The following is a 25,959-nucleotide window of genomic DNA, read 5'->3' as shown; positions in this document are numbered from 1 at the left end:
TATATATATATATATATATATATATATATATATATATATATATATATATATATATATATATATATATATATATATATATATCCTCTCGTTCTTTGCAAACAACATAACCCTTGGCCAAGGCACCATATCACTGGTGGTGATATGACGCCCTGGCCAACTGCAAACATTTATGAATATGAGGAACATAAAACTCTTGTCTTTATGAATGAAAATGGGCCACCAAATGGGTGACCGTCTCATGAAAAATTTAAACTTTGAAATACATGATGCAGGCCACAAATTGATTACAAGCAATTATAGCACAGAATGTGTGCCCTTACAATATCTAACCTGCTTATACCTGTGATAAAGTTGTAATGGTAAAATACATCAAGTTGGCCACAAAATTGGTGACCAATAAACTGTCGTACAAAACATTTTACCTCACAATGAAGAACATGCTCATAACTGTGAAATACATGAAGTGGGTGACCAACTAGCAGTCTAACAAAGAGTTCACCTACATAGGTAATTCATTTAATCTTGTCCCAATCTTGTGAGGGTCCGAAAACACCGTGACAAAAATCCCTATACGGTCAACTGTAGTGGTTAGAGGAGGCCGACGGATATAGTGTAACACAACACGCTCATGCTCTTAGGTGTTATTGTTTTAAATGAGCCTTGATGTATAGGCATCGATACGATAAATTAAGAGAAGTTTACTGGGTGATTCTCCACAGTCAAAAAAATAAGCAAATTTGTCCTTAGGAGACCGCACTTGAACCTTTGTTGTCAATGAGGTTTTCTAGTTTCTACGCTGTTGAAAAAGAAAAATTCGGCTATTTTAGTCAGAGAATCATTGCTCTTGGCAGACGCCCATCTTGCTTTAATCGGTCGCCATTGTTTCAAAGCTGCAGACGAAACTAAGCGTATGGTCACATGACCGGGGACTATTTCGAAAACTAGTTTCCTAGGGAAAAAGTCTTTTGAAATACAAGTGCGGTGTCGTTTTGTATATAGTGCATGTGTCAAGTCATTTAAATGACACAATCGGTTATAATATCTAATATTCGATGACTTTCACCAAACGAAGGTCAATTGAAATCTTGCGGACGACAATTTGTGTGTTTGTAAACAGAAATAGTCCCAGGACAAGCTTATGAAATACTCATTAACATAGAGAAAAGGCATAATGTTTTAGGCAATGCTGAGGTCATGTTTGTCTATCTGTCTGTCAATCTGTATGTGAGTATGTCCAAAGTTGCCCGTTCATCTGTTGATGCGATATCTCAAGAACCACTGACTAGTTTTTAAGGGCATGGCTAGCATAAGTAATGGGTATTTTCATGGCTTATTAGGCAATTATAAAAGACTGCTTGGATTTATATGATATTTGGATCACAGATACTATAATGCTTGGCATGGGTTATTATCATTATATGCATAATTACTAGTTCTGAAATTATGTATTCTCAAATAGACAGTATCATGTGTTATAAATATGTTGATACATTTCAAGGTCATGTAGCAGTTTTATCAAAATGGCACCGCTCATTTTCATATTTAATGCAAGGGGATGTATCTGGATCGGCTTAAGCAAGGTTGACATACATGAAAAACTTGCCCTATACATTGAAGATGCTATGATATAACAGTGAACAAAGTCGTCTAGCATTTTTACTTCACTTAATCACTAATTTTCATATTGGACAAACTTTTCTAATCGTGGATATATGTACGATCGACTGGACCAAAGTTGATGAAATTTGCTATGTGTATTGACTACACTGTGATGTAATATTACCGAACCTCGTTTAGTGTAATTTAGATCAGCTAATTTGCCTATTTAACAATCTTTGATAAATAGGGGTTAAGACGACCAAAATTGATATACTTGCCATGTAAATTGAAGACACTTTAATACGACATTATTGGAAGTGACTCAGCCTGTTTACTTCAGCTAATTTCTAATTTTTATATTTAATAACCTTTACAAATTCGGGACAAAAGACTAGAAGGACATGACCAAAGTTGATAAAATTGCTGTGTATGTAGGTGATGTAATGGTGTGACAGTAGTGAAAGATATTTAATCTTTACATTCCTGATCAGCTAATTACTATTTTATAATTAACATTTTTTTAAATCGAAGCCTCACACGATGATATGTGATGTTGGTGATGTTGATTGTACCAAATTTGAGTGAAGTCAAAGCACTCGTGGCAGTAATGTTAGAGAAAAATGTCAACAGACATACAGCCGCTGAAACGCGTGAACATTTTCAGTTCACATTTGGTTGGTATTGGACTGCAGTGCAAATCCACTGCAAGTTAACTGTGGTACATATGTAATAATAGTAAATCTCGGCGCTTGTACAGCATGACGTGACGTTTAGAAATCGAAAGACCGTGCCGATGATTACCACTGACAAGACTGATGCGCAATGCACTATCTCCTGGCTCATTTCGTCGGACAAAATTCTATGCTATATTTCGTAAATGTGAAATGGTATAGCACTGTTGCGTGATTCTGTTACAGGGTTCGCAAGTGAATGTTGCTCCCTCTTGTCGACTTCTCACCTACCTCCCTGCGGTTAAAGCGTGTCGTGGATGTTCGGCTGTACCTTGGATAAGCCCCCATACCGGGTAGACACTTCTTCAAACGCTCACAATCCTTCTGTAAGCATAAAGAAAGTGAAACACTACCACCTCGGTGTGACTACAAACGCCTATGCCATATGCTCAATGTTTAATCTTTGTTTGTGCAAAGACTTTATGGATTTAATGTAATTGCATTTTATATCGTCTAATTCTATCACGCGGTCTAAATAGCCCCCTCGATGCTCAGTCAGATATAAACCTTTATCACACGTTCCTTAGTGTAGAGTGGATGTCTCAGTAATCGGCGTGATTGTGTGTGTATGTATGTATGTATGTATGTATGTATATATATATATATATATATATATATATATATATATATATATATATATATATATATATATATATATATATATATATATATACGAAAATGGTTTGCTTGTCAATGCAGGCAAAGTATAGTGCTCAATGCATTTCTGCAGAGCGTTAATACTGAGAATCTAGGAACTTGTAGTTGTCATTCTACTGGCTGTTTCATGCGCTAAGCAATCATCATCAGGAGTGAGGGTTTGGCGGGAATGGGACTGTTTATATTGTGTTGCAGGTGTAACACAAGTGACAACTACAAGTTCCTAGATTCTCAGTATATATATATATATATATATATATATATATATATATATATATATATATATATATATATATATATATATATATATATATCAGACTTTCTTATCTTTAAATTTGAAATTTTGTTACTTTGATGTTTTCAATTACAGCTGCTAACCTTTTTAAAAGGCATATTACTTATTTTGTCAATGTCGATTATTCGTCCTTTTATATTTCTTCGTTTTCGTAGTTTACGTTTCATTCTAGATGTGACGATTTTGTCATCTTTGCGTTGTCTTGTAAAATTCCTATTTTATTAGGCGGGCTAATTCGTGGTGCTGTTGATGTGCATATATTAGTACAGCGCTGGTCATTTGAGTTTGGAGTTTCAGTGTTTGGCACACATGAATTTCTTGACTGTGAAGCACAAGTTTTAGTCTCGATTGCCACACGTTCTCTCATCATACAGAAGTTTAAAAAATAAATACACATCAGTAGCAGAAATTTTACCTCTCGAAAAAGTAGTTTTTCCCCTTCGGGCGAATGATTGGCTCAAAACTTCGCAGTCAGCCAGTCTTCGCAGTCGCTGCCATGAATATGTCCCTGCGTTTCTCTGAGGAAACGGTCACAGCGAGAATGAAGACATGTTCATGTGAATTTGGATAAATTGTTGCACTTTGGTCGAGTGATTCTGTGTGTTCACGCTAAACCCGCTTAGAGTGTACCGAACAAGAAATGTATGCATGTCGAACATTGAAACTCCAGAGTCAAATGACAAGCGCTGTACAATACCTACACTCCGACCGCAAAGGCACATGTTATTAAGTGTGAGGTGATAAACCATCTGTCTCTGTGTCTGTCTGTCTGTCTGTCTGTCTGTCTGTCTGTCTGTCTGTCTGTCTCTCTCTCTCTCTCTCTCTCTCTCTCTCTCTCTCTCTCTCTCTGACAGTTACATTTCTGTACGTCCTTTCACACGCACAAGCACAATGCGACTAAAAGCCTCAATTGTAATTACTCCTAGACGCCAAGCGTACTATGAAGAATGCTCGATGATGTGATATATACAAATAATTGAGAGGTCAAATATGGATCACCATATCTAATTACCATTTTTAAAATGTTGTTCAAATGACAAACACTTTCAAATAAAACCATGCACTTACTTTAAATTTATCGCTCATGAAGATGTAGACGATAGGGTTAAAGATAGTGTCCGAGAATACCAACCAAATGTAAATGCTGGCTCTGCTGATCTTTGTTGCGTCCTGGTGTGTCTGCAGATAATGGCGGTTGTAGGTGATCAGAAATAAATTGTAGATGTGAAGGGGCAGCCAACAGAGACCAAAGAGGATGACAAGTGACACCAGCGTCCGAACAGCCTGGTTTTACAACAAAACATCAATACGTTGAGTATGAGAAGAAATGTTGAGGATGGTACAGGAAAGGTTGTTTCAACACAATATTGACATTAAATTTAAAGAATGTTTACTGTGATATGTATATATATATGTATGTATCATATGTATGTATGTATGTATGTATGTATGTATGTATGTATGTATGTATGTATGTATGTATGTATGTATGTATGTATGTATGTATGTATGTAGTTATGTATGTATGTATGTATGTATGTATGTATGTATGTATGTATGTATGTATGTATGTATGTAATTCATATATTAAGACATGAATTATATTTTTAATAATGTGACCAGTACTACAAATATTATAGCGCCAGGGTGTTGACATAAAATATTCGAATAAAAAAGAACTGGCAATCTAAAAAATCCCTGTCCATAATTTAATGTTAATGTTCAGTTTTTGGCCACTCCAAATGGCTACAAGGGTTTGCAAAGGTAAACGAATAAAACATTTGCGAGAATTACTACACATAAGCCGACCTCGTCGCTATCTCATCATACTGCTTTTACTCATGCATAGTATATGATCACTGTACGTGCCTACTCGAGCTCTGTCGCACTGAAAGCAAAACAACAAAAACAACAAAAACAAAACAAAACAAGTAATTATAGCACGCGGAAAGTTTTCCCAATATCCGACGTACCGGATAACTTTCGTGAAAGCTTCACGTGTTTTCCACACAAACACTCACAAGTTACTTTGTATCTTTTGTTTACTCTCACTTCCGCATTTAACCTTGTTTGCAACATCCTCGAAATTCTTAAACTCAATGTTCACAGCTCAATACTGAAACTTTTCACCAGTCGCACACGAAACAAAATCGATGATACAGGCTTACGCGTACATACCCGAAATACAAAACGATACTTCGAGACTAGTTTCATTGCCGTATGAACAAAAGCTACCCGACCAAGTCGATCACTTTTATAACTGACAAAATATCAAATACAAATGCTTTCAATTGCAGAAAGGAACATTATATCGTCAGATATAAATTAAACACGCTTGGAACTAATTTCGGATAATTGGATGGTGAATTAATGTCGGTTTAATCTGCAAATGGAAGCTCGTCTGCTTTTCTTTTTAGGCTATACACTCGTTTTTATGAGTAATTTGTAATATGTCGTTATTCAGCTATAAGGCACCTAACATTTTTGAGAAATTTGAAAAATATGAAGATCCACTTATCCCAAATCAGTTCCAATCGTGTTATTACAAGATGTCAGCGCTCTGAGAATAATACAAATTCGATATTCCTTGTTTTCATAGGTTCACTTTTAATCAAAACGTACATTTAAAACTCTATTAGCTGGAATGTTTGCCCTGTTTGCGCTATATTATCGTCATGTCTGTAAAATTCGGCTTATTATCCCACATCTCAAGTAATACCTCATGTTTAATTTTTGGATTAATATTATGGATCAATTGACTCATTAAATGATTGATGGGTGAGTTAAGGAATAGAAAGATGGATAGAGAGATGAATGGATAGATGCGATAAGCTTTGCATTGGCTATTTGACTTATTGCTTGACTGCTTGATTGGATGCTTTACGATCCTGATATTGCCTTAAGGTAGTACGTGCCTCAAAATCCAAAGACATGGACTTTTGCTCAAAACTTTCTCGATGGCACTTAAACCCGTTCTCTTTCAAAACCAGTGATAAAAGTAATTTATTAATGGCCACTGTGCAAATTTTTGTACTATGGAAACAAATTTCTTTAAATTTAACGACACCTTAAATTCACCTTGTTGACTCCATGAGGAAAGTTACATTTGTCGATTTTCACAAAAATAAGCCTTTAGAATACTTTATGAGCTTCAAAATGAGCCCCACAAGAGGTAGATCAGAAAAGTATTACAAAAGTTTGAGAGTTCGAACATCTATCCCCGAAGCACATTTTACCTTAACATATTAAAGATGCCAAGGAAACTGTTGGTCGGTTTGAAGTATAGGGTTAGGGAAGCATGCATTTGTTCAAGTGGTCTATATTTTGTGCGGATACATTCGCTATTCAAATTTTAAAGGCCCGTTAGCTGTATCTTTTAGCATTATTTTTTGTGACTTTACTTCAAAACTAAAACAAGTTCATGGGAATGTACTCATTGAGGGGTGTTTATACAGGTAGAATAAACTGTCCACTGGGACTACACGAGTAATTTTGAGCACCACAAATAATAAATATTCGCCCAAACATAAAATGGCGCCCTCATGCAAATAAAGCAAAAACACCGTACGCAGTGTATATATGCATTAGAATCTTCACAGAAACAACAAAGTAGCCCAATATAATGCATAGTTCTGAATGTTTTCCACTGGGTCACCATATACTATTTTTTTGGTAAAATTACCAATTTTTAAAAATGGTGGGAAATCAAAATAGCGGTTAAAATTTAAATTTACTTGTCCAATTTTTCAGTGGTAATAGATTATATCCTTTAAATGAGTAGAATTTCAAGACAACCAGAGAAATTAGAAAGCCCTTTTCAGGTCAACAAATTTCAAGAGTTACAGCTACAGAGGCTGTAAGCATTGACAGAGTCTGCAAGGAGGAGATGTATAAAGTCAGAAAACAGTGTTTTCCAGGCAATAAAGGTTTCAACGTTCGCAGAGTTGCTTTCGACTGACAATAACTCGACAGTGTTGGAAACTCCGCAATTTACACAGCTTGTTTAGTTCCCGTATTGCCAACGGTTCAACGCAAACCGCCGTATAATCTATCCTGTTAAAAGCGTATTATTCAGCTACACAAGGTATTGTCAGGAATGGTTTATATAGGCCTGAAGAGTTTTAAAATACGGTGTCCTCGTCTCAGTATCCAACTGAATATTAAATATTATTCTACAAAGCGAATTCTGGAGCGTGCTTTAAACAAAACAGGCAAGACTTTATCTTAAACAGTAGAAAGAGTGAAGGCTACTTTTCCCCCACGATCTTTTTTATGTAATATTTCGCGAAAGACCTCGTGTTAATTACCAATCATCTTCCCATTTTGTATGTATTGAAAGAAGATTTTGTCTGTAGCTTGTACTCTAGGTGACTGGGTGCCGTACGTTGTGAGATCGAACCCGATTGAAAACGCTGTATTTTCTGCCATGGGTTGATAGCTCTGCTGGTGGACAGAATTATCCCGATCCTGTCTTTCGCCAAGTTTAAGCGTTGTTTTTATTGTTTAGATAAAGTTTATGTGCGACGTGTGATAGTGAGTGTAAGACCGTGAGTGTTTCACGAACTCTAAAGCTCGGTTATTGAACCACTCTTTGAGAGTGTAAATTTGGCCAAGTGGTTATGTCTGTCGCTTCTCCTCTAGGTGACTTGGTGCTGTACGTTATTAGTTCGAACCCGATTGAAACACTGTACATTCTTCCAACAGAAAACAAACTTTGAAAAAAAAAGCCATTAAAATTAAAGCTAGTGGATTTCAGCCTTGCTTTGCCGATAAGATTGGCAGAGATTTATTCTTTCTCTAATATCGAAGCTTTAAGGCATTAGATGAAACACTATGCTTACCTTTCGATTGGCAGCCTGCTGCCCCTGCACCGACTCCTGGTTCATATGTCCTGGCGTCATGCGAAACCATAATTTCATTGCAATCATAACATAGCAGAGACACAGAATGGTGAAGGGAGCTAAGTACGTCAGCACAAAAGTCGTCCAGATGTAGATCTCGACCCCTTGGCTTGGCCAATCTTCGTTGCACATGTATTGTGTATCATTGCCTGTACATTTTTCGTAGACATAGTAAGCGATCTTGGGGCTGGTCATCAACATCGCTACAATCCATATTACTGAGATAATGATGCGTATGTGCTTGCCTGTGAGCTTCGTTCTCATTGGAAACAACACAACCCGACAGCGGTCGACGCCGATTACCACCACTGTGTATATACTGACTACTTGTGTCATCTTGTTGAGAGAGAGAGAGAGAGAGAGAGAGAGAGAGAGAGAGAGAGAGGGAGAGAGGAGAGGAGAGAGAGAGAGAGAGAGAGAGAGAGGAGAGAGAGAGAGAGAGAGAGAGAGAGAGAGAGAGAGAGAGAGAGAGAGAGAGAGAATGATGATGATGACGACGACGGCGATGATGATTTTACATGGTAAACTCTAAGAATCGTGCCAGGATTATAATTTCTGGAAGCGACACTTAGTTGTCACTTATCTAATGGGTCCTTTATTAGCACTATAAAAGTGCGTAACCCCTCCTGAGTTCTCAGTTACTTGTTTTGCAGACTCCCACAAAGAGTACAACGTTCCCAGCTAAGTCCATTTACAATTTATCAAAAACCAAATGGAACAATAAGTGAAATATTTGAAGTCAGCGGACAATACAGGCTCGACAAGATGGAAAGCAGTAACACTTTTACTACCAAAGACTACCCCTTGTGCTCCTAAAAAATACGTAGCTACCCTTGCTAAAGACAGATTGTCAATCAAACCTGAGAGATGCTGATGTAATATAACCACTTCTAGTCATAGCAGACGGAACATATATTACTAATAGCTGCTCTGAAGGCCTAATAGTGGACACATTATTCTTCTAATGAAACAGAAACAGAAGAAATCTACCAATTGAGGATAAGTAGGTCTGAAATAATCAGTCGACCTAGCCTCACACCAATTACTGCAGGAACCTACCTTGCATTGTAGGACTTTAAAGTAGAAGGTCTACGCTGTCTGGCAATACGCGTCAGGTCGCTCTACAGAAAGTTCTTGCAGACAAAAGGATTGCTTGATAATCTACATGCGATCAACTTTACCTCCTGATGCACTTCATGGAATAACTCAACAGCTTGACAAGGTAAAACAAGCAGTCTCTCACTCGTCAATGTGAGTGGCATTTTAAACCAACTCCTTGTGGGCAAACGAAGAGCTATGAGAGCAGTTTCGCATTGATCTGTCACCACCTTTGCCAACACTTTACCCGGAAGTGGCACTGGAGAGAACATTTAAGCGAAGATTCTCCAAGCTCAAGCTGATAGCATTGCAAAAACTCCAGCAGGGGATCATAATAAGGGAGAGATGTAAAATCTGCAGTTTGAGATTGTGACGAAGTCGCAAACAGATCTATGTGAGGGCAACACACACGCCTTGTAATTACGCCACTGTGTATTTTGTATTGCGATTAGACGTCATCAGTTTGTGGCTATACCACTTGCAAAATGATGCTCAGATCTACATGAGGCCTGTCCCAAATGGCACTAATGTAAATCAATATTAACTGTCGTAACTTGCACTCCGTGTGCAGAAAATTCTCCCTGAACAGTGCGTCCGCCAAAGTGTTTCGAATACCCGGAATGTAAAGCGTCACTAACCAAATATTGTAAAATTGGCACTACTTCAGGCTATACCATACTAGGTAACAAAGGATTGGAGACCGTGTGCCGCCCTACTTGGCGGTGTACACTACAACCGCAGAACTATCGAAGCAAATAATGATGTTCAAATGAGTTTGCGCTGACTGCTGCATCTCATCACATCTCCTGGAACTGTTCGAGTATTTTATTCTATTTTAACGTTGATTTATTGGAGTTTTCTTCAGTGGATTTTTAAAGTGTGTCCTAGAACATCCTCGGCTCTGGTTTTGTGCGTGTTGTCGTAATTTGGAATCTGATTTTGTGCTCTTTTATCGTTCAACTTCCCCAACACCAAGCAACATCCTGTCGAAGATACCAGCTCAGTTCTACACCTGGTTGGATATTGGACTGTGTTCAAGGCAAGACCGAGTTTTTTAATAATTTGTGAGTGCATTTATACCGATGTCAAAGCTTCCTTTGAGCACTTTCAATAGTGGATATCATCATCACCACCACCACCACCACCACCATCATCATCATCATCATCACAAACTTGTTGTAAATATGCACCTGAAAATACTTCAGGGCGAGAAACACCGCCATCACTTCCAATCAACTGATATGACGGGAAGCTTGTTTCTCAAATCAATGGCCCCAAATCATGTGATCGTCCAGATGCGCTCTCCAACCAAGGACAGAATCATCCATGAAGACCATGACACCTGCAATAGGAGGGCGTTACGTTATCCCCTTGAGAATATTGTCCCTGGATAGCCACCAATGGAAATGAAACCCAAGAGTGAGTCTGACTGTGATAAGATCTGTCACTCTCATTGTAAATGATCTCCATCAACTTGAAGTGAGAAGATGAAGCAGTATGTGCCTTAAATGAAGCCTGCCTAGGGTTATGACATTACTGCATTACTGCACACAATCGATTAATGAGATTTTCAACTTGAGAAGATTTTCTAGTATGGGAACACTACTGCTCTGATTAACCCCAGCTCCCATGCTATATGAACTGTAAAACTTGTGCTGGAATTAGACTTTCCTTGTCAACACTGGGAATCAAACCTAGGTCGATAGCCATTACCAGGGTAACCTGAGTGGAGCACAGCGTCAAATGGTTGAATATCGCATACACCAGACAATTCTCGAAAAACAATTTGTCCCCGAGGCTGTCTTTTGCCCAGTAAAGTGATGTATTCATGGCTTTGATAAAGTTTGTGTACGATGTGTGATAGTGAGCGTGAGTGCTGATGAACTCTACAACGCACGGAGGGGTCACAGTCAGAAAAATTGTAACAACTATAAGCTCGGTTATTGAACCACTCTTTTTGAGAGAGGGGATTTGGCCGAGCGGCTCTGTCTGTTGCTTCTCTGCTAGGTGACTGGACACTTTATGTTGTGAGTTCGACCCCGATTTGAAACATCGTATCGATCGAGATTAACAAATTGTCTGAGTATGAAAATCTTTGGAGGTGTGGCCAGGCCAAACTGCATAGGCACAATTTGTAAACTTGCCAGCTTTCTACAAAGCAGAGGCAATACCTGAACTTTGGATAGATTGGCAAATGGAATTATTCGTCCTTAAGATCAATTGTAGCAGCCTACTTCCTTTCATAGTGTGCCCGATAGAATTCCTACTTTCAATATGAAAAGGGTATCCTTAGCCTTAAGTTAGAATTGACTGAGATCTAAAATGGACTTCCAGCCAGCTGGTTTCTTGGGAATAAGGAAGAATAATTGTAAAATCCAATCGTCAAATCGTCAAAGTTTCTACAGCCTGTAAAGCTCTTAATGATAGGAGAGATTTGATAGCCTAAATAATGAGGGGATCGGACTTTGTTAAAGAGATAAAGTAGCGCTAACGATGGCTAGTTGTGTCAAAATATAACCAAACCCCGGTGGACACAACATCCAGAACCATTGGCTTCTCTGCAATTTGCATCCACTAATCGACAAAACACCTTAGACGACCATCCATTGGCAGTGGCACAGGAGGACACTCAACTCGAGCAATCTCCCCTTCTGTTGGTAAAGGGCAGTCACTTCCTTTGCCCGTCCTTGGTCTACAACCATAGGACTTGCACTGAAAGGACTGTCCGCCAAGGACTTATCGGCCGCTTTACCCGAGGGGCTGACTTGCTCACAGATGACTGCGCAGAGACCGCACCTTTCTGAGCAGTAGCTGCAGAAGCCGCTAACTGCTGAACGACAAGTTTGTGCTTCAGTAGCTTCTCATTCGATCAAATGATCTGCACTATGAGCGAAACCTCAAAACCATGCTGACAAATTCAACAATAGATGTTCGTTTTCTCTATGATTCAACATGCTATTATCAATCAGTTAAACCTCGCTATATCGACAGCCGCTTCAGCCACAGTGGCCGGTCATTGAGCTCGAATTTTTTGCCTAATGCCTTAGCACTTTCCCTCGAACATTCGACTAACGGATTTTGAAGGGGGAATGTAAAACTACGGGGCTGTTGACAGTTTAAATTGATGTGGTACGTAGTCACTTATCACTCTTAGTTCTGGTACTATCTATCAATGTGGTTAAAAATCTTTGTTTTGTCGACATTTTTCTGATTTCTTGCGTTTTAACGCTTAATTGGTCATACACGGTTTCGCAAACTTACGATGTACCAATTCAATCGTAGATAATCAACTTCTAGGAATGGCGTTTCGAATTTTGTGCTTTGCCCTGGCAACAGTACACTGTATGATAAGTATAAATACAGCAATTTATTCGGTAATTAAATCTATTTATTCTAATTAGAGTCTTCCACAGGCCCGTGTTTTGATTTATGGTCGAATCTGTAAATCAAACTGTTTAGGACTTTTCAACAAAGTTAAATCGTGGAAACATAAAGGTTAATTATGACCCATATTGACAACTTTAGGAACGGCAATTTGTGCCATTTAAGAGACATTAATGATCATCTTATTGTACAAGATAATCACTAAATCTTCATTTTTTTTTGGGGGGGGGGGTGCTGATTACTCTAGAACTATAGAAGAAGAAAAACAGTAACGCTGACGACGAGTCCAACGAAAACTTATGTTGCATAATGATCAAGTCCCGCCTCTTGGGACACTGCTCTGATGATAAAATCAAGTTCTAAATGGGGAGGGGGTTAACTAGAAAAGATAAATTGTTTTTCGGACTAGCCTCTTCTACCTTAGCAAAATTAAATATTTTATATTGCTGCAAATAGCAGCATTTTTCTACTTTCAGGGCGTTTGTGTTTTGCATATATTTTTACTGCAACATAATATAATATTCACACGTTTTGTTTTCCTTGGTAATTATCATACATGCCATGTCTGTATTGCCATTCTCCTACTGTTTTGAGAGTACTGATGCTGTGTATATGTTGCAACCGACAATGTTTCATTGTTGGCGACCATTGGTGTTTTGTGTCGTCTTCGCTGTTGAAGAGTACGGTCGCGGTTGACGCGGTGCATCATGAAAGAACCGCTATTTGAGAAGTTTGCTGTTGACATGTTTTAACATTCAGATAGTGAATAACATTAAGCATAGCAATTAGTCAGCCATAAAAAATCCAACCTCGCCCCTACGAATGCAGGGCAGAAAAACGTCATATGTTCCCGATTCGTGAAGTGACCAATGCCTCGGTATAGTCATGGTGTTTCGTTCAAATTTGAGTGCTACAGAATTCAGGTATAAAGTATAAGATACTACCACTACTTTCGTGAAGGTTATTTAAAAAAACTTTTTCTCCTATTATAGCAAGCCAGCAACGACACTATAAGAGTCTATGTGTAGTATGTAATGCAATGACATGAAGAATAAATTTCAGTTACGCAAAGTTAAGCAACTTCGAGTTTGACCTGTGTTACACAGACCTCATGACTTTCGTGAAGGATCGAATTTGTTTCACAAAAGACACAAAAAACACTCATTGTTTTACTTTTATCGTCGTACTCAACTTAAATGTAGAGTCATGTGTTTCAAATAATAGAACCGTACTAAAACTCTAGCACAACCCCTCCTGCGAAGTGGAATAGCCCTACTGCTGAATATTATCAACAAATGATACGCTTGCCACCACTACTTAGCTACCTGCCAAAGTATGCATGTATGAAACAGAAGTTATTATGCGACGTTAAGTCGATATCGTGTTGTAAAACAGGGCACTGCAAGCAATATTCGTCTAGAAGTTATGAACATGACCAATAAATGTATTAAATTGCTTTACATTATACAAGCCTTACCTGTGTCTAGTTGCTTGCTTGTAGAGAATCCGTCAGTTTAAATTTAAAAGATGCCCCGCACAATGTAAACATTATTAAAGCATGAACAAACAATATGCGCTTCGACGAGTTCGGAGACAGGAATATGTTATGAGCCAAGCAAAAATAACATCCTTGAGAATTAATAGGAAAAATTTACTGTAGTTTCCAATTATTCAACACGATTTGAACTAATTTGGGATAATTGGATCTTCAAATTTTTTAAAAATTTATCAAAAGTGTTAGGTGCCCTATAGCTAAATGTTGAAATATTACAAGTTACTCATCAAAACAAGAGTGTACCTAAAAAATAAAAGTGGAGAAGGTTACATTTGCAGATTAAATCGACTGTACTTCACCACCCAATTATCCCAAATTAGTTCCAATCGTGTTAATTTGCTAACTTCCCCGATAAATAATATATGTATTATTGTCTGCCGAGATGGCAGATGTACTGATGTTTAGGAAACTCTGGCAAATAAGGGGTCTGAGGTATCGAAGTTGAAAAATTCTGACTCTCCTCCTATCTTTAGAGCTAGGGCAGCTTTTCAACAATGACCAACCCCCTCCAACCAACTTCGGTGATGACACTTAGTTCATGTAAGTCGGTCTCACAGTAAGTGAGGTTCCATACAATGGTGCTTGACTTGTGCACTCATATATTGTTAGCTGAAGACTAATTCAATTTTATTCATTTTCTGACAATTTCAGACTTAAACTAGATTAATTTGTTGAAAGAGAACTTTAAAATTATAGATTATATTCGAGTGCACGTGTGTAGGTGCTAGAAATTTCACACACAGATAAAGTTATCAGCATCAGCAACTAAGATTGTATCGTCGTACAGATCTAGAAGAATTATGGATAACGTCGCTTACTGTCTGCAAACCTTTTGTAAAAGAAAAATTGTGCTTCAATTATTTATCACGAACTATTAAACAAGCAACAATTATGCACTTTTGAAGTTTATCCTGGCATGGTGATTGCTGTGAACTTTAAGTTATCATCTAGTCAGTCATATAACTCTTTCCAAGTTGCGAACTGAGCATGATTTTCCCTTAGCGACCCTTTCACTGAATTTTGAAGAAATTTCATTTTATTGAAATCTAAACCATCTATTTAGGTTACAAAGTTCGCATCTAAGTGCCATGATGGGGTAAACATGACTGTCAGTGCCCTTACCTTTTGAGCAAAGGGAATTATAACACACAGAGCTTCTCCGAATATCCACTCCGACATCATGGTGTAGGCGAACATGAACGGCAGACAGAGAAGCCCTAAACTCCAATCAGAGATAGCCAGGTTTAACAATAGGCTGTCGAATGGCTTACTTTTCTTCTCTCCGCACGTCATGATGAAGATAACCACGAAGTTGCCGACGCACGATAGGGCAACGCAAACCGCGAAACTGGCGGTCAATATTGCTACGACATGGGGACTTAATCTGTGCACTGTACACGTAACGTTGTAGATGTCAGGATAGCTATAATGTGACGAATAATCTTCGGAGTAAGAGTAGTCGTCGTCGTCGTCTACGGTAGGAAGATGAGTTGCCATCGAGTCAACGACTCCTTTCAACGAACTCGAAACATAAAACGACGTCCAAGATCGAACGCATGAATTTCTGATCAAGCGCGGACGAGATTTCCCCTTCCGATGTCGACCCGGAACCTTTTCTGTTCGTTGTTCCCGTTGCAAATGTAACCACTCGCGCGTAAAGCATTGTACTGGCTAGACGTATATCAATTGCAAATTGCTCTCCTAATTGGTTCTGTGTTTGCTCGTGAAAGCGACTGCGCGAACTACATATTATAACGTCGTCTATTGTGCCCGAAAATTTTTAAGCGTTTATGTAACGAATGCAAATCTGAGTTAACTTGAATACCCTGCAGACACAGCCAGGCTGTGAACAATTCCGTTGAATATTCTGGTGGGCAATTGCTTAAAAAAGCACAATAGAAACTATGTATAGTTAAAGGTACTGTAAAAGGACTAATAATCGCTGGGTTTAAATTTCCCGCAGTTGCTTTCACAGACATTTTCGCGGTGTTTTTATTTCGCGCATCAGTCATTTGTTGAAATGATGACAACGTAAATTAACCCACGATGTAACTGATCACAGTTATTTTGCCGACGCCTCTTACCCCACCCTGCGCATTGTTTGTTTGAGTGCCAGCGTACTTGATGGGTTGGTACAGACAGATTGTAAACAATAGCACACTGCCGATCTTCGTAGTTCATACTTCACACCTTTTCATGTAATTGAATGAATAGCGGCTGTTTACAGGGATTTTCCTGTATACAAAGTAACCGCCCGACATGGCCGACAAAGGGAAAAGTTGTTCACAGCCGAAAGATGAAAGAGAAATAATGTACAAATAGAGTTCGAATTTCGATGAAAGCTCATTCGATTGAAAGCTACTGACGTGTACACATCTCAGCAAGCCTCATCGATAAATTCGCTATGTCTCTCTACAAGTGGTTGAAGAAAGCTGCCTTGCCAGTTCCTACTGTACCGGGTCTACCCGATCCAAACAACGATGTTGACGTAAAAGAATGTAACATCGCACCTGAAGCCATTGCTACAATCAATGAGGAAATTTCCTCGGCGAGTAGAAAGCGAAAGCGGGGCAACTACCAGTACTACAGTGACTAGACACGGGCGAAGATTGCTCGATATGCCATTGATAATGGTGTCATGAATGCTGTTCGAAAGTTCAGTAAAGAACTCGAAAGTCCTATCCGTGAGAGCACTGTAAGAAGTATGAAGAAATCATACTTGAAAGAAGTCCAGGCCGGAAAAGAAAACATCTCTTCCTTGCCAGCAACAAGAGGTCGGCCCGTACTTCTCGGCAACTAACTTGATGCACAAGTTCAGGCCTACATTCGGCGTCTAAGAATCAACGGCGGCGTAGTCAACTCCTCTGTTTGCATAACAATCGCTCGGGGCATCGTCCTTCATAAAAACCGAAGTCTTCTGGAGGAGTTTGCGGCCATATCCGACTAACAACTGACTGGGCAAAATCACTATTACGGTGGATGGGTTACGTAAAGCGTAAAGGCACAAAAGCTGTAAAGAAGATCGTCACAGATTTCCCTGCCATCAAAGAAAATTTTCTCCAAAGAATAACAGAAATCATCAAGGAATTCAACATTCCTCCTGAAATGATCATTAACTGGGATCAGACCGGCGTTGCGATCATACCAGCTGGCGATTGGACAATATGGGAAGCTGAGGGGTCTCGTCAGGTGACCATCGCGGGTCTCGACGACAAGCGACAGATCACTGCCGTATTTGCAGCTTCCGCCGCAGGGGATTTTCTGCCACCACAACTGCTTTATCAGGGAAAAACAGACCGATGCCACCCAATCTTCAACTTTCCAGAAAATTGGGACATCCACCATACTGAAAGTCATTGGTCCAACCAGGAATCCATGAAGCGATACATCGATAAAGTTATAATCCCTCACGTCGAAGCAACGAGAACGAGGCTTCAACTTCCAGCTGATCAACGTGGGATCGCCATCTTTGATGTGTATAAGGCTCACCGCGGCGAGGACTTGCTGAAGAAGCAACATTTCTCCTGTGTTTGTGCCTGCCTGCTGCACTGACCGTCTGCAACCAATGGACTTGGCAGTGAACACACTGAACAAACTGTTCAAAGACTTTCTGACTTTCTCAATGATGAGTTGAAAAAAGTTGTTCGTATTATATATAGGTGACAAAAATTGACTATCGTACTCAAAGGGTTAATTAACGCTTTCAGGCATAATTTTCTGGTAACATACCTGAATTAGCCCTATATATTAGGGGTTAAGCCTGATGATAGGCTTAAAGGTATACAGTCACCTGTAATCTAACTATGCTCATATATGGTCAAAGGGGCGTTCCTTGGTATTCAAAATGCCCGTGTGAGGGCGCTGTTTTTAAAAAGCGGCCACCAGCTTAAAATCTGTGATTGATTAGATTTCCATGGTAACTGTGGCAAAATTGGAACAGGTGACAGTATACCTTTAATCGCAAGAGTAGGTGTGCTGTTACAGTTGTTTCGGCCGAGTGATGTTTACAAGTTCCTGACCATAAGTGTGGTGTTTACAACTGTAACAGCTCACCTACGAGGTGCGATTAACGACTTACACCACGAAAAACAGGCCAGTCTTCTCTAAATTTGAAAATTACTGTCAATAAATAGTCGACTTTTGATGTGAACACCCACAATGGAATGGGGCGACCTATTGTACGTCGAAAGGTTCACAGAGGTCATTATTCACCTGACATGTGATTTTGGGAGAATTACCTATCCCAGACAAGTAGGACAAGGGCTCTGGTCAACTGCAAATCTGCATTTGAATAAGGGCTACAGAGTGGTATAATGCACCTGTGAAGAAGGAAACTGCTTTAGTCTGATTGCTTAAATAAAATGGCTTGCCTTACTCTGCCGTATTGGCTATTGGCTAGCGAGAAGGAATGCAATCTGTAGATGCATGTAATTGCCTCGTGGATGCATCAGGCTTTCAATGCCATTTTCGTGTTTTTGACTGGTCAAGATGGATCTTGTCAACTTGTCTGATCTGATGACCCTAGAGACTTCCTAGAGGTCCATGGACGGCCATGTAAAAACAACCAAAGTGGATTTTACACGGACAAACTGCTCTATAAGAGCAGCCGCTAAGACGGAGTGCATCAAATCCACGATGTGTAGTTCAACTTATAAAAAGTACTTTGCGAAGATACCGCCGACAAGACATACTATCGACGACCCTTGCCAAGGGGTAATCAAGTTCTCCTCCCAGAAAGTAGGCGTCTTTACGTGAAGCAAATGTGAGAGATGGCTTTGATAGAAGGTCATCACACTGGACATTCTGGCAAGGTAATTTATTCTTTTGCTAAGATATTTACCCAATCATAAAAAGAATTCTGTAAAGCTATAAAATTAAATTCATTGATCAAAATATTTTGTTGTGTGTGCGGCAATATCACAGATTTTTTTCCACTATTCCACAGACGTATTAAAAAGGCTCTACGTATTTCCATGCTATTCGTGACATATGTTTTGTGTTTGATAATTTCAGGTGAATGCAGCAACATCTTTGTACCATTGGGGATTCGATGAGCAGCTTATCAAAGAACAAACAGGTCACAGATCAGATGACGGTTTACGCGCCTCAAATGTTTGTCTACCGCACTACAAAAACATGTGTCAAATACATTACTACCACTTTCATCTTGTGTTAAATCAGAGGAAGCTGTAAGTAAACCAGTTTCTTAAGTCGCTACAAAACAACATAACAAAACAGACAGGATTGGTCCAACCCAAGAAGACGCTAAATCAAAAAATAGACAGATCTTCATCAACAAATCGTGATGCTTATATTGAGCATGGTTCAAAGAAAGTTAAAATTGAATAATAAAATGTGATGTTATAACATATCAGTTGAAAGATTGTCTTTATCGTGTTATTGAATGTGTGTGAATGCTTTCGGCATCTCCACTGGACCTATTGTTCTCATGCAAATTAGTAATCGTTCATACTTTTTTTCAAATTTAAATGAGTGATCACTACACTTTTATTAATATGATAATGATTTTCTTTCATTTAAGTGTGGTAATTACTTATTTACACATGAATAAAAGTATGAATGATTACTAATTTGCATAAGAACAATAGATGGCAGTCGTGTTTTCAGGGATAAATGGATGGCAAGAACTATAGGTCACATGACCTGGAGTGGTAAAAATAACAGAAAATCCCCCTCAACCAGATATTTCTCGTTTTGGTATCGTCTTAGGCCTGCAGCTTACGACCCTTGGCGATTCCAAACGAAAAAATACCGAGGGGGATCAAGTTGTCTTATATCAACCACAATACCCGAAATGATTGTGACACAATTATCAACAACATCACCCTGAAATAATTAAGTAATTGTATAAAGAGATGGATTTCAGACGTCAATACCGATGATAGCGGATCTGAACGAAGGAATTTAAATTGTTGCATTCTGAACCACTCTAAATAAAATAAGTACCTTAAGAAATGTCATGTCATGTGCGAGAGAGAAATCTAGAATTTCCCAACACTGCAGTTGCAAACTATAACATTTTTAAAGATAAAATGAACCATGGAGAAAGATATTCGGACTCTTAAATTTTTTACAAATCTTTTCTTATAAATCACTAGTGGGGTCCCATTTTAAAACTCTTGGAGTAAGAAAAAAATTTCTGTCTCAGTTTTTCAAAAGTCGAAATTTTATTTTTCTTCATAGAGTTAATACGGGGTTGACGGCCATTTTGAATGCTGAATGTCGGTAAATGTTAGAGGCAAATTCGTCGTTCTTATATACCAAACTTTACCCGTTGATCGCTGATTTATATTCTTGATCTGATAAGAGAATGATTGAAAGGTTCATTTAAGAATATTTGAGCAAAAGTTTAAGTATTTCACGTTCGAGGCACTTCTACCTAAAGTCAAAGAATTCAGGAAGACTCAAGTATGACAGACATTGACATGTCTCCGTGGGTGCATTGTCTAGCATACATAGTATTTCTGGTTGGTCAATTTCCTTTAATAAGAACCCAACCTCAAAACAGGTGTCTGAATTGTGCAACGGTCGGTCGGGAACACGTCTGAGAAGCAGTTTGCACACTGACCCAAGTGTCAGGTGAGGCAGTTGCACTCTTGACGTGGGGGCGGCAATCCGACTCAGATCACTATGTTGTCATCGCAATGCACAGCTCTTTCAGACCGTATCGAGCCAGATGATAATGGTTCCTCCGATGACTGTTCGTGCGGGCTATGTCCTAGGAGAGTTTCTGAATGGATTCGACGCGCCTCAGCCTATAAATAGTGATAATTATGTTACTGATAACCAAAAAACATCGAGTTTCAAGCGAAAGGCGGAAGTGGTCGACGGTCTTCTTTCGGACTCGGATTTGATGAAAATTTATGGTGTAAACTTACCAGAAAGGATTATTTGAAAGATACAGTGGTCTGTGCAATTATTTGAGAAAACGGAGAAACGAAAGGCATAAACATACTTCGGAAGGCAAAGCTGACACTTAAAATCTACATGTTTTGTGCTTGAAATGACAAATGACGATTTTTTCTTGGCACGCATTGTCCGAGAAGTATAAAACATTTGAAGGGTCTGACTTTGCAGGTAACTCCTCGCATAAAAGCACTTTGGGAATTCAGAAATGCCAGTGTATATGGTAGAACAATATTCAGAGACTAAGAGAGAATTTTAGATTACGTTATGAAATCATATGCTAATTAAAAAGAAAATAAGCGCAAATTAAAACGTTTGTCGATGAAAAATATTCTTTAGTACAAAGTGCTCCAGGGAGTTCATATTCCTCAGTTGTTGTTGAACACGCCTTTTCATGTTTTGGTGTAAAGTTTGCTGTTCATGGAACCTAGGAGAATCGTAACTTGCGCCACAAAAAATCACAAATGCAATTGTCAGCCGACTGTGACGGTAGAAAGTTCCTTGATGTTGTTAGCAAATCCAATCAACGAGGTTTTAAGTCAAGAAACTCCAGCCTAAAGTAAGGGAAAAATTATGAACACACAGACATACCAGAAAGGTGCAATGTTCGTCTTTATTACACAACAACCAGATATGGTGAGTAATTTTGTCAAGGCTGTTTGAAGAATTGTTTTGGCCGTTCTTGGATTTTTGAAAAACCTACCAGCCAGCGAGGGAAAAATAACAAACACAGGGAAAAAACACCAGGGTATTAGCATATTTGGTTTTTCTTGGAAAAATGATATTTTTGTATGTAATAGTGTTAACATTGTGTTTGTTTGTTTTTTATTTATTTTCTCTGAAAACCTACCATAACGCGGACAGCAGACAAAGAATTTTATTTAAAGCGCCCAATGTGGAAACTTTTCAATCACACTCTCTCTTATTCTAATATAAATTCGAAGTGTACTCCCGAGCTTTTGTTTTTGTTTCTTTATTTGCTGGTTTCGCACCAATTTGTTTATAAAACAAGAATGAAACTAATTTGGGATAATTGGATGGTGAAGTAATGTCAATTTCTTCTTAAAATGTAACTTTATCTGCTTTTCTTTTACGTTATACACTTACTTTTATAGGTAATTTCTAATATTGCAACATTAAACTATAAAGCACCTAACATTTTTGAGAAATTTGAAAAATATGAAGATCCAATTATCCCAAATTAGTTCCTATCGAGTTATAATAAATCATCTATTAGTAGTCCCTCCGATGGACCAGACCATGCAGACTACTTATACCCGCTAAAACCACTACTACTATTTTGTTCACCAATGGATATCTTGCCCACAACGCTCTGAATAATATGTTTCTTGGATTTATGAACAAGCAGGATTTGAAGAGTCAGAGGTCGGAGGTCATATGCGCAGCCTAAACGGTTCTCACATTCTGAATAAGAGTCACTTTAATTTTGCTTATCATGACTTTAATCACTATTTTGATTGTCAGTCTACCATTAAGCATATCTGCAGCATGGCCATCAATGAATCTTCCTAAATAAAATAAACATAAATTTATCGTTGCCTGCAAAATGTTGTTGTCGTCTTTCATGGCCCTGGCAAGGAACTGATGAATGTGAAATTGATGATTCTCTAATTGCCAGTCGATATCATATTGGAACTGAATCTTTTTAGATGGAGAGAAATTCTTCTGCATTTATGCACAAGAAACCCTATCTAACCGCTTCAAGGGACATCACCCTTTTCTTGATAATGAAACCAATTAATGTCAACTGCTGTCAGATAAAGGGGATGGTGCCGATGTCGCGTATATTATGCACAATACAGTTCTGGAAATTAACAACCGAAATTAATAAGAGATAACAGTTGACCTTTTTTATTCCATCTGATTTTATTGGACAGTTAATCAAATTGACAGTTAAACAGAAGCGCAACATGCAATCACAGAACACCAGTGGCGTTTCTCACTATCAAGTTATTAAAATAGAGTTTTAAGACAATTATTCATCGTTTCAACTGTGTGTAAGTATGATGATTGGTGAGGGAAACTACATAAAAACTGATGAATGATATGAATTATTTTGTGTCAAATGCACAGAAACCGCTTTCTTCTACCGTCTAAATGCATGTTAGTGATTGAAATGTAGTTTTACATTCGTGAAGAAGGCTATTAAAGTTCCAACTTTGATGGAATAGGTTGTCTCAAAATCACCATAGTGTGTGTCTTTACTCTTTTACTGTCAAACTATGCAACATTGCGAAGCAGGAACTCGGCAAATGTTGAGCTTTTCGAGGTTTTTTCCTACCTTTTCGCACCGTTTGAAAGGTATCCAAGGAATACTTTATGGCAAACCACTCAGACCAAATTGCCACTTTCAATTAGAAAAAGTTAGCTTGCTTCTCACTTACAACCTACTGTTAAATCGTTGTTGTAATTTGTAGTTACTGAACTTCATGTTCGCTTTAGGGCCAGTAGGTTAATGCTCAATGTATTATTTTGACTTAAATGTAAACTTATCCAATTCATACTTGCATGATTGTAGAATAAGTAAAAACCTTATGAAACTGTTGCAACACTATCATGGGTCTTAAACAATAAAACAATAAAGTATTTGTCCATAATCGCTATCTATTCATTACACCTCTCCATGCTACTTATATATATATATATATATATATATATATATATATATATATATATATATATATATATATATATATATATATATATATATAGATATAGATATAGATATATGTATATAACACAAATTACCTTGAGTACAAAGTAATAATATCTGTTACATACGTTTCGTGTATCCTGCGTTCTTCAACCTAAGGCAGTCAGAACTGATTGTCTGACTGTCTGACTGTTCTGACTGTCTGTCTGAATGTTGCAGGATGCACAAAACTTTATGAACAGATATTATTTCTTTGTGATTATTAGTTTTGCCCAAGCGTAATGATAATTTGCCACAATGCAATTTTAGTCAGGTTTGTTATCTAGGATGTTTGGCTCCACATAAAAACACAAGTTATTCGGACCTATTTGTCATTCTTAAATTATTTCTGCGCATTATTATTGAGATGTACTTGTTCTTAAAGTGATTATCTAGAATATTTACTTGATGTCGCTTAATACCATACCTGAAATAGTTGTAATTGCCTATATAGAGAAAAGTAGGTCAAAAGTCATCTAAACGTTTCAGGAAATATTCGCTATATTTGTCGACGAAACCAAATAGTCACTGAGATACACAAAAGCAGCGCAAAGGTCATCCCACTTTTTCAGGAAAAACATTACGCTGGTCTCATACTGGTCATCAATCAACCAAAAGCAAAACTGTAGCCCTTCGGTTCCTGAGATATGGGAAAGTAGGTCAAAGTCATCTGAGTTCATTCAAATAATTTAGGAATATTTTTTATGCATAATAGTCCGTACGCAGAAGAAAACAGACTCCCGCCCTTTGCAGTTACTGCGATACACGAAAGTTGGTCAAAGGTCGTCGAAGGTCATTTGACATTCTGGAAAATAAGTTTGATTCCATAGCATTGAACTCTTTAATTTCCAGTCACAAAAAAAGAGAATTTTCGGAATGCATCACGCTTATTGTCTTCACTTGACCATGTCCAAAATGTCCAAAATGAAAAACTAATAGCCGGTCCATATTTTTTATAGATACACACAATGCACATTAAAGCTAAAGCGTATTAATCATCCAAATGAGTTGAAACTCTGCGCACCAACATAATGTATAATTTTAGGCCAATTAATAATTTCATTGATGATGCCTCATCGGTTTATTTGCATACTCAAACCATGTCAATTAAGAGACTTTACATAGTAAATGAGTAAAATCATTCAGGAAATTTAGCAGTAGATGGCCCAGCCATATCCATCTCAGCTAGATGACTTTTAACAAGTTTTACCACTCCGATTGGCTTCTTTGACCACAGGGTTTCTTCATACAATAAGTTTTTTTTATCTGTTTATAAAGAGTCCTAGAGCACTGGCACATATAACGTAATCATCCTGATTGCAAAATTTGTACAATGGAGATAGAAACAATGGATGATAGAATTGTATAAAATTGTCAATCCAAATTCTTACGTCAGATTAACTCTAAACATTCTATCTTCGAATCATTAAAATATGTGGTATCGCTAATTCAGTAAATATTGTTGTAACTTTAAATCTGGAAGGGGATTTCAGGGGTGGGACTTAAAAAAAGTTGCAACATGCCGGGGGGGGGGACTAAAAGAAAATGACATTGCAAAGGGGGCCGACTTTAAAATTAATTGAATATCATATTCCTTTCCAAATATTCAATTCAATTCAATTCAGTTACTTTATTATCCACAATAAATGTAGAAATTTGCCTTTAGGCTCATCATATACAAATTAAAATAGTACAACTGGCAAGAGCATTCTATAAAAAGGGACGCTATTACACATTTAAATGCTTAAAAACACACGCGAGGTAGCGACATAGATACAAAAATTGAAACACAGACGGAAACAACTAAGGACCAACTGGAGGTTTAAAATTGAGTTTAAAATTGAAACTGCTGATGGAAGAAATTACTTTTTGAAGAGGTTTTTCTTTGCACGAGGAACCCGAAAACGTCTCCCTGACGGGAGCTTCTGGAAGTAACCATGAAGAGGGTGATCAGAATCATTGACAATGTTGTGCGCTTTCCTTTTCACTGCCAGATGGTAAAGGTTTACAAGGGAATTTTGACGACAGCCAATGATTTTTTCTGCCATCCTGACAATACTAGAAAGCTTACTTCTGTTTCTGACAGTCAAATTTCCATA

The 25,959-nt window shown here is 38.1% G+C and overlaps 2 protein-coding genes across 2 annotated transcripts; one reads left to right on the top strand and one right to left on the bottom strand.

Annotated features, from left to right (window-relative positions):
* Window positions 1-1,398: 1,398 nt before the first annotated feature.
* Window positions 1,399-15,858, bottom strand: LOC139115305 (prolactin-releasing peptide receptor-like). Its single transcript, XM_070677324.1, has 4 exons — window positions 15,343-15,858; window positions 8,124-8,519; window positions 4,351-4,566; window positions 1,399-2,654 (listed from the first exon to the last, which is right to left on the bottom strand). Exons 1-4 carry the CDS (start codon window positions 15,715-15,717, stop codon window positions 2,511-2,513), a joined length of 1,131 nt encoding a protein of 376 aa, XP_070533425.1. The 5' UTR covers window positions 15,718-15,858; the 3' UTR covers window positions 1,399-2,510.
* Window positions 15,859-17,199: 1,341 nt separating this feature from the next.
* LOC139116608 (uncharacterized) lies at window positions 17,200-17,772 on the top strand. Its single transcript, XM_070679204.1, has one exon. The coding sequence runs from the start codon at window positions 17,200-17,202 to the stop codon at window positions 17,770-17,772; it is 573 nt and encodes a 190-aa protein (XP_070535305.1).
* The last annotated feature ends 8,187 nt before the right edge of the window (window positions 17,773-25,959 follow it).

The sequence above is a fragment of the Ptychodera flava genome, chromosome 17 (genome assembly GCF_041260155.1).
Source record: "Ptychodera flava strain L36383 chromosome 17, AS_Pfla_20210202, whole genome shotgun sequence".
NCBI lineage: Eukaryota > Metazoa > Hemichordata > Enteropneusta > Ptychoderidae > Ptychodera > Ptychodera flava.
The sequence above is the reverse complement of the archived record's forward strand: the minus strand, read 5'-3'. Positions and strand labels throughout refer to the sequence as shown.

Coding starts and splice junctions, on each gene's coding strand:
- LOC139116608 (XM_070679204.1), top strand. CDS start 17,200: ATGGGTTACGTAAAGCGTAAAGGCACAAAAGCTGTAAAGAAGATCGTC.
- LOC139115305 (XM_070677324.1), bottom strand. CDS start 15,717: ATGGCAACTCATCTTCCTACCGTAGACGACGACGACGACTACTCTTAC. Junction 8,520..15,342: donor TAATTCCCTTTGCTCAAAAG/GTAAGGGCACTG, acceptor TCTCTCAACAAG/ATGACACAAGTAGTCAGTAT. Junction 4,567..8,123: donor AGCAGGCTGCCAATCGAAAG/GTAAGCATAGTG, acceptor TTGTAAAACCAG/GCTGTTCGGACGCTGGTGTC.